We start from the raw sequence: 9,527 nt of genomic DNA on the forward strand, positions 1-9,527 counted from the left end.
GAATCCACAGTTTGGTTTTCCGTGACTGCACGCAGAATATTTGGAACCAGTGGTAAATAGGATGGAGGTTTGCTCAAGGTGGCAAATAACTCCCTGCATAAACAGAGAACTAAATGGACTGAGACATAAGTCGATATAAACTCCATACATGAGTACAACGCCTCTTCCCTTCCCTTGGCCCAGAGGGTCGCTGAACTGGCCATCTCATCCTTTCTCTACTGTTCCCCCTTAGCTGGCATAAGGAGCGCCAGGCAGAGAATCTCCAGTTCTGCTCTCGCTGGGAGGCCTTGGGGGGCTTGATATGGAGTGTGAGGGACAGGAGAAATCTCCATTCTGGTGGCCAAAAATGCTGTTACGTTAAAGTCTTACACTGAAATACAAAAATAAATCAATCAATAAAGCGCATCCTCCGATACAGAATATAAACAAACCTCAGGTAAAACATTTCCGACTTTTCCAACAGGTTTTCTAAAGTCACTAACTGATGAAACAATGTGTTCTAGCTTTTTTGTAAGTTGTAAAAGTCCTTGATGTCCAGAAATTTAGATATACAGGTGGCATTCATGGGTGAGTTTGTTGTAAAATCTGTGTCTCTTGATGAGATGATGTTTGGGGAGATGTGTTTATGAAGATTAGCCAGGGTGTTAAATAGATCTTTCCCTCTGATTTTAAGAGATCTAATTACCCATAGTAACACCCATCCAAAGACCTCTGAAATGCACTCACTTGAAAGAAGTGGGTGTGGTCTTCAAGGACTCAATATAAGGAGATTCAAGGAGCCAAATTCATTCTTCTTCAGAACAGAGTGATGGTGTTTGGAGCTCACTGACTACAGTGACTTCTGAAAGCTTCCATTACCAAACTTGGAAGCCTTGATCTTGAGCTGACTTCACATTATTACTTCCCCAGCAGGCACTGATAAGACTACATATATATATTCCTTAGGTAAATACACAGTTTACATAAGAGGAGTCCATGCTACTTTCCCAAAACAAACAATAATATAATAATCTTAATTTATCAGCAAACTGAGGTAGTTTCTATGGAATGCTCTCATTTGTCAAATTTTAAAAATTACTACATTCTTTCAACCATTTTTATGAATTATTTTGCCATCTTGTCTTGCTATATATTTTTGGAATAATTTGATGATTCTAGGTCTATTATCTATGAATTCCTTGGTTGTTTATATAGATTATAAGGACTCAGAAAGTAGTTTCCAGGGATCGGGTAATTTTTTACTTAGTGTAGATCCTACGAATGGGTTAGGAGCATCTTGTTCTACTCATATAAATGTATTACAAGTGGTAATATGTGTGTATGTTAGAGAATATTTGGCAAAAGATAAGTAGATAGTGCAGTAAATTATCTGAGAAAAAAATTGTTTTTGAGTGTTGGTAAATGACTCTTCAGAAACCTCTGACTTAGAGCAAGCAATAATGAAGCTGTCTACAGAAAACTGACATTTGTAACTGTGCATAAGTATCAGAAATTAGAGTGACCATTCATGTGGTATAGAAATTCAGATCAAATAAATATTTTTTACAAAATAAAAGTTTAAAAGCATTAGTTGTTTTCTGGTGTTGATTTTCATTACATGAGAGTTACATCATTTCACAATGGGAAGGACTTCTTGATAATAGTTCCAAAGAACTTAGAATAATCCCTTCTCCTTAACTTTTTGTTTTTAAATACAAGGATGTCAATAATAAAGGTAGGAGGGCAAATTTTAAAACTTACTATACTCACATAAGAAGACTGAAATCTGACCCAGTTTTATAAAGATTAATCCTATTAACTCATATATTCAGAAATTGATTTTTAATGGTGATTTCTGTTTGAGATAAAGGATATCAAAGGAGAATATTTAGTTTGTGACTGTGTCTTGTATATGCACATTTTCATGCATTTTAATCAGTGAGTTGCAATAAAGGCATTTTCTAGATCATGGGTGAGGGACAGACGAACTGGCATTGTGTACATTTCTTCGTTTTTACAATCGTGTTTTTTTTTAATTTTTTATTATCTCTTATAAGGATGTTGTTTTAGTAGCCATTACATCCCCAAGCTGATAGATTGTTCCTTGAACTGTAAATTTACCAGAAAATGCTTGTTGACTCAATTATCATAGTTACTTAGAGAACATGCTGCTTGCATTTTGTCCCATCTTGGAAACTTATGACTTGTGGATTTTAATTTGGTCAAAAGTGTGATTTCTGGCTCCCACATTTACCAGCAGGGTAATTTTGAACAAGAAATCCTGATAGAATGGTTGTGACACTTAAATGAAATAATGAGAGTAGAAAAGCTTAATTAACTACCCTTTGTTAAGTCAATCACTGGCTGGTACTATTACTGATTGATTTTTCAGACCAATTAGGACACACTGCCTGGAGCTATAAACTGAATGAAACTCCAGATGTGAAAGCTATTTGGAAGAAACTAACACCACAACAAAACTGATTTTCTTATATGCAGAAGGAAAACTGTTGGAGAGGTGGATGACTCTTGGTTAGGAAACCTTTATAGGAATTTAAAAACTGATTTTGACTGGAATATTCTTTTCTCCCACAGAGACGATTTCCTTCAGTAAAGAAATAAGCAATCACAATATCTAGCTGTTTGACAATGTGAGAAGTTTGACGTGTAGACATGACCATCAAGATGTTTCTCTGAATTCTGAAGGATCCAAATGTTTTTTCGTATGGTCCACTGTATTGTGAAAGAATTATTATTATTTTTTACTTGAAGTATAGGTGATTTACAATGTCAGTGTTAGTTTCAGGTGTACAGCAAAGTGATTCAGCCATATTTTAATTTAATTAAAATATTTTAATTTATTTAATTCATAATTTAATTCAGCCAATATTTTAATGTATTTGAAACATCATAAAACATCACTGATGTGCTCCCCGAGGAGCGGCGGGGATGCACAGAGGCGCAGGAGGAGAAAGAGGCGGGGAAGAGGAGGGGAGTCGCCGCTTCCCAAACACTCTCCAGGGGGCTGTGCGCGACGCCCGCCGCCGGGAGTCCGGACCCGGCTGCCCTCGGCCCCTTCCCTCCCGCGCCTGCAGCCCGGGAACAAAGTTGTCGAGAAACAGCGGGCCGAGGGCGCAACGGGGCGGTGCTCTGGCCTCTGCGCGCGCCGCTTGTGGTAGGCGGCGGCGCGGCCCGAGGGGAGGCAGCAGCAGTCGGAGGGCTTGGCCGAACGCAGTAGACGTAGCCTCGGCGCGGCGGGAACGGCGGCCGAGGCGACCCGACTTCGCGGCGCCCGGACCTGAGCCCGTCCTCAGACGGCAGCCGCGGTGCCCGAGTGCTTCCCTGGGGCACCGGGCGGCGCCGCGAGTCCCGGAGAGGAGGGGGCGCTCCTCCGCGCTGAGGAGCGGGAGGCTGGTGCCCCCCACCCCCGCATCCTACCTTCTCACCGAACTCTCTAAAAATAACTCCGGCCCGCTGGGGCCGGGAGGAGCCACACCCGCAGTCCCCGAGAGAAGCCGGGGAGGCGTGTAGAGCCAGGGTCCGGAGGGAGCGTTCCCGGCCGCGCGGAGCGAAGTTGGCGGAGGAAGCAGGAGCTTCCGGCCGCCGGGCGCCGCGCGACGCTCGCCCCGCCGACCCGCTGCCGCCGAGATTTGGCTGATTGGGCCGAGGCGGGCGGGCGGAGCACGCAGGGCAGAGGCGGCGGCCGAGAGCGCAGAGACACCCTGGCCCGGGCCGCGGGGGCAGATGGTGTCCTATGTGGATAACAGCTTCCGCCAGGCGGTGATGAAGAACCCAGCTGAGAGCACCCCCCCCCCCAGTTGCTGACTGGATAATGACGCATTCTCGTAAGCGTTGGGATGGTGACGACAGGGGATCGTGCTGCCAACCGTCTTCAGAAAAATAAGCCCTCCTGATCCTCCTGATCAGACAAGATCTAACGCTTGAAAGAGTTGCTTCGCATATTAGGTATTGGATGCCATTTGTTCAAATCCAAATGCTCTCCTTCTCTGCCGCTGTTACTGTTTAATGAGGGGAGAAGAGAATAAAATAGACTCTTCCACTGGCTGCCTTGGGACAAGGCCCAGGAATGGCACCTGGTACCGTTATTTATTTTTTTCTGATGGAGCCGTCACATCTGGGGATCGTAGATAGATTGCACATATTTATCGAACGTGTGAAAGATGGATGATAATTTTACAAGGAAAATTCATTTCACAGTGTCTCCAGAAAGTTCCTATTTTAAAGGGTTGCTTTATCACAAACAAGGAATATCCTGCTTTGGTCGTGTTGCACTGCCTCGCATGGGCCTTCTGCGTCTGTTTGTTTTACAGTTGTCAATCAGTCAGTCTTCTGCGTATGAAAATGCACGTTCCATGGCTTCCCTGGTGGTGCAGTGGTTGGGAATCCGCCTGCCAGTGAAGGGGACACGGGTTCGATCCCTGGTCTGGGAAGATTCCACATGCCACAGAGCAACTAAGCCCGTGCACCACAACTACTGAACCTGCGCTCTAAAGCCCACGAACCACAACTACTAAGCCCACGTGCCACAACTACCAAAACCTGTGTGCCTAGAGCTCATGCTCTGCAACAAGAGAAGCCACTGCAATAAGCCCACGCACCACAATGAAGAGTAGCCCCCCTGCTCGCCACAGCTATAGAATGCCCACACGCAGCAACAAAGACCCAATGCAACCAAAAATAAATACATTTATTTTTTTAAAAAAAAAGACGATATTTTTAGGCTGTACGAAGATGGGCAATTAAAAGAAAAAATCTTACTGGAATGCATAAGGCTGGAAGCACACTGTGAACTTGCTACTATAGCTTTTTATGGTCTGTGGTGAAGAGAAAGAAGTGGTGGAAAATGCAGGCTCTTTTGCCTGTACAGCTACAGTGCCTTAGGAGGGGTGCAAGATGGCCACTATGCAGTGTCCTTAGTCTGCAGGGCCCAGAAGATGAAGCAACAAGGTACACGGCTGGTGTCCAGGGGCTCAGGCAGCCCCACGTTTGGACCATTCCCTGCCATCAGAAGCAAGCAGTGTCCATACTATCCAAGCCAAGGCAGAAGCCAAAGGCCCATCAAAGTTCAGCAGCGGGATGAGAATACCTGAGAGGTACAACATTCTATGGCAGCTGTCCTCGTGGGAAGGTCCACTTCAGAGGCTGCTAGGAGCCCTGGCTGTCATGGTAGAAAGCATCTGGCAGCTTGAGAAATGTGTCATTTCTAGGAGATAAAAGCATCTCCACTGAGGACAGGCCCAGCCCAGATTGTTGCTTGGCTGGGAGCTTCTGGGGTTTCTGGGGTAGAGGGTCAGATAAAGTCACATTTAGCAAATTCTTCAGTAGTCATGGGCTCACAGATTGAATACCATGCATTGGTGAGGAATTCCTCGCAGGACTCAAGAGATGCAGGTGCCTCTAGCTTTAGCCCCAGGGGATCACAGTCAAGGGTGTGCGGGAGACTGGCCTCTACAGCTGGGACAAGACTCTTAGAGGCATAAGAGTGGTCCAAACTTAAAATCTCACAGAAGTTCACGGGGGCCCTGCAGTTCCCAGCATCGTCCCTGGGAAACACTCTCACAGTCCCAGGAACGTTGGGAGGAATCAAAGGGAGGCTGTCAAGGACACTGGATGTAATACCCTCCAGAGATGGCAGGCATGGGCCAGGGTGCATCGGATTTTCGGGATCCAATGGAGGACCCAAGGGTTGAAGATCAGGGGCGCAACAGCACCCGGAAGGCTTAGAAGGATGCTGCAGCCATGGGCTCAGCAATGCAGGGTTGTCCATCAAGGGATCGCCAGCAAACGGGAGCTGAGCTTCTAAGTCCAGAGATGGGTGTGTTGTGTCTAAGGAGAGGCGCCTCTTAGTCCGGGCCCGGACAGTCGGATCCTGAGTCCCCTCTTCCCAAGGACGATGACGAGGACCGTATCGTCCAGGTAGGGGGAGATCTGCAGCAGATGGACCTGCGGTCAGCGGTGGAGTCAGGCCAGGCTCCGCGGAGCTGTAGGCAGCCGCAGCCCCGAACTGGGCAGCAGAGCAAGAACCCTGGGCCGGCAAGGGGGTCGGGGACGCAGGATCCACAGGGGCTCTACAGCGGGTCCCATGGCAGGCGGCCACTGGTGGACGGCAGTGCGAGGCGCTGCGGGACGGACCGTGCCTCCGGCGGAGCGTGGGTGCCCCAGGTGCGCGGACCTCCCTCCAGGCGTTCAGGAACTGGCTGCTGGGCTCCGTGGGCTGCGTGTGGTCCACCACGGTCTGGTCCTGCCCGCGTTTCCACAGCTCATAGCGCTCCGGTTGCAGGATGTGCACGAAGGCATCCATGGAGAAGGCGACCTGGGCCTCCCCACAGCTGCACTGTGATGCCACTTTGCCATAATCGATTCAGCGCAGGGAGGCGAAATTGATGGCTTCTGCGCAGTTAAAACCATGGTTGAAGCCAGAGTGGTAGCCATAGGGAAACGTCACTATGAACTCTCCAGCCTCCTGAGTGACCCGACCGAAGGGGATGCCATTGTCCTTGAGGACCGTGGGCGAGATGAGAGCCACCTTGTGCTGCAGGAAGGCCTCACAGCCCCATGAGCTGCCCGGGAAAAGCTCCCTGGCCAGGCGTTCCAGGCGCCGGCCGTGCTCCAGGGGCACCGCGTACCAAGTCTTGGGCACCCCAAAGTGCAGGTAGTTGATGCTGTAAAGTTCCATGTCCTCCACGTGCCAGGCGAAGGCGGTCTTCCACATGCCGAAGTAAAGGTAGGGGGCGTTGACGCCCTCGATGACCACTCCGCACTCCTGTTCCAGCAGGTCCTGAATGGTTCCCAGGTGTCCAAGGTTCCACTGCTTCGTGTTTTCATCGAATAAGGAGCCACGGACGTCCACACCGTATACTGGTGAATCATAGGGGCGTGTTTTCCAATATTTTCGCTCCAGATCCTGAAAATCAGAGTAGAATGGAGTCTGGTGTGTTTCACTGTTTGTTAAGTGGCGATACTCGCTCACGGTCACGGCTTTCTTCTTTTTGTGGTGCTGAGTAAACACACCTGCCTGCCCAGAAATCACCTGCTGGAGGGGAGCGGCTATTAAGATGTCATCGATGTCATCATAGGTCTCTCTGGCTTTCCAGTCCTGGGCTGGAATGATCTTAGCCAGGCCTGCTCGGTGTGCACCTTGGGATTCCATATAAGCAATGTATTTATTGAAATCATTAAACTCTTCTTTGGTTGGACGAAATACCATTATGCTACAACTTGGGTTCTGGGCCCAGTTGGACTTAGACTTCATAGCTTTCATTAATAAGCAAGAAACTCCCAAGTTTTTACTTATGTTCTGGATAGGTGAGGATGCTGGTAAACACTACTATTTCAAAAATGGGTTGGAGTATATCAGCAGGAACCCCCAGCAGACTTTAGTGCAGTGAGTTGATAATATTTCTTAGGCTTGCTGATTCTACAGGGGACTCCACGCTGGGCAGAAGCCTTGCTCAGGACTGATGCTGGCTGAGCCTGCAAGTCTGTGATGTCCTTGGTTGACACTTGGCTCTGGTCTCTTGAGCTCTAGTGAATCACCACCCAGCCCTGGGTGGGTATCCCAAATGTCGTGTCTTCAGGGCAGTATTGGAAACAAAACCTAAGAAAAAATACAATACAGACAGGTTGCAAACTAATGTTTGGAGATAGTTACTAGGGAACTACAAATAACACACCACCATGGAATATAATTGCATATTCAAAGAAAGGCTAAAATTTCATAAGATTGACAGTACAAGAAATGGTGTTGTTGTGAACAGTGGAAATTCCTGTACTCTAGTAAGGAGAATGGAAATCATTACATTCACTTTGAAAAACTATTTGGACAGTATCCACTAAAATTGAACTTACCCATGTGCTATGATTCATGCCTAGGATATTGGTATGTCTGTGCAATGAAAGTCAAGTCCAAGAATGTTCAGAACAACATTATTTCAGTAGCCAAACACTGGAAACAGCTCAAATGCCAGTCAACATTAGAATGGTTAAGTACACTGTAGTATATTCATACAATGGAATACAATACAGCAATGAAGATAAACAAGAACTACATGAAAATATAAGAATAATTCTATAAACAGAATACTGAGCAAAATTATCCAGACTCAAAAGAATACCTATTCTTTGCTTCCATTTATATAAAGAGAAAAAGGAGGCAATGTAATCTATGTTAGAAGTCAGACCAGTGGTTACCTTTGTGAGAGAGAAAGGTTGTGAGTGGGGGTGTGAGGAAGTCTCTAGAATAATGTGAATATTCTATCCTGAAGCCAGGTGCTGGTTACACAGCCATCAGAATGGTTCATTGTCATAAATCATCAAGTTATGATGATATTTACAAATTTCTGTGAAATATTTTTTTAATTTATTTAAATACATTTTAAAATATAGTTTAGGGTGAAAAGCATTAAAGGATACAGGTATCTTTCATCGTACCAAAAGAAAAAGCGAGGGTGATTAAAAATATATGAACTAAACGTTCAATTGAAGAAGCTATAAAATAGAAGAAGAGAAAGAAGGGGTAGGAGTAAAAAATAACAAAGAATAAAGACAAAGTTAATGAAAGAAAACACATACAACACCAAACACTGATGACCAAAAGTATTCTTGGAAGAAATTAATGATAGCAATAAAACATGGGCATAACTGAGCCTAAGAAAGAAGGGGAAAATAAACCACTAGGAATGAAACAGTGCACGAAAGAATTTTTAAGATCTCAAAAGAGAATCTTAGGAGAAACGTGACAGCAAGATTTTCAAAAGATAAGAGAAAAGAATAATTTTCTGGAGAGGAAACATAACCAAAATGGATCCAAGAAACACCACAAAGCTTGAATAATACCCCAGTATAAGAAGCTGTTTCAAAGTATGACCCCTGAAAGTCCAGGAGACACATCATTTTATATGTGAATCTAGAAAAGTTGAAAGAAACAGTTAACTCTTATTGTGCAAATTGTCTCAGTATAGAAAAAGTTGGAAAGCTACTCAGATGAGGCTATTCTTACCTCTGATAACAAAACGAAAAAGGAAAATAAAAAAATAAAGCTACAGGCCATCTTTATTTATAAGCATAGATGAAAACATAAAATGGAATGTTATCCAAAGAAATACAGCAATATAATAAAAGAATAATACATCATGACCAAATAGAAAGGAAGGATGATTCAACATTGGAAAATTTAATGATATAATTCAGAATATTAACAAAGTAAATGAAAAATACCATCATCTTATAGGTACCAAAAAAGCATTTGATGAAATGTCAAATCCATTCATGATTTTACAATTCTTACTTGCAAAGCATCAAGAGAAACTTGTTTTGTAAGATAAAGAATTTCAAGGTAAAAAATAGCAAGGATCATTCTTAACAGTGAAACAAATGTAACATTCTCATGAAAGTTAGGAAAAAGAGATGCATCAACATGAAAAGCTTCTCAACATCACTAATTATTAGAAAAATGCAAATCAAAACTACAATGAGGTATCACCTCACACCAGTTAGAATAGGCATCATCAGAAAATCTACAAACAACA

General features: G+C 44.8%; 1 protein-coding gene across 1 annotated transcript; it reads right to left on the reverse strand.

Moving 5' to 3' along the window:
• Positions 1 to 5,290: 5,290 nt before the first annotated feature.
• On the reverse strand, positions 5,291 to 7,261 carry LOC137230791 (lysine-specific demethylase 4D-like). Its single transcript, XM_067750844.1, is given in 1 exon segment — positions 5,291 to 7,261. A coding segment is annotated over 1 exon segment (1,971 nt).
• Between the last annotated feature and the right edge of the window lie 2,266 nt (positions 7,262 to 9,527).

The sequence above is a fragment of the Pseudorca crassidens genome, chromosome 9 (assembly GCF_039906515.1).
Source record: "Pseudorca crassidens isolate mPseCra1 chromosome 9, mPseCra1.hap1, whole genome shotgun sequence".
NCBI classification, from domain to species: domain Eukaryota; kingdom Metazoa; phylum Chordata; class Mammalia; order Artiodactyla; family Delphinidae; genus Pseudorca; species Pseudorca crassidens.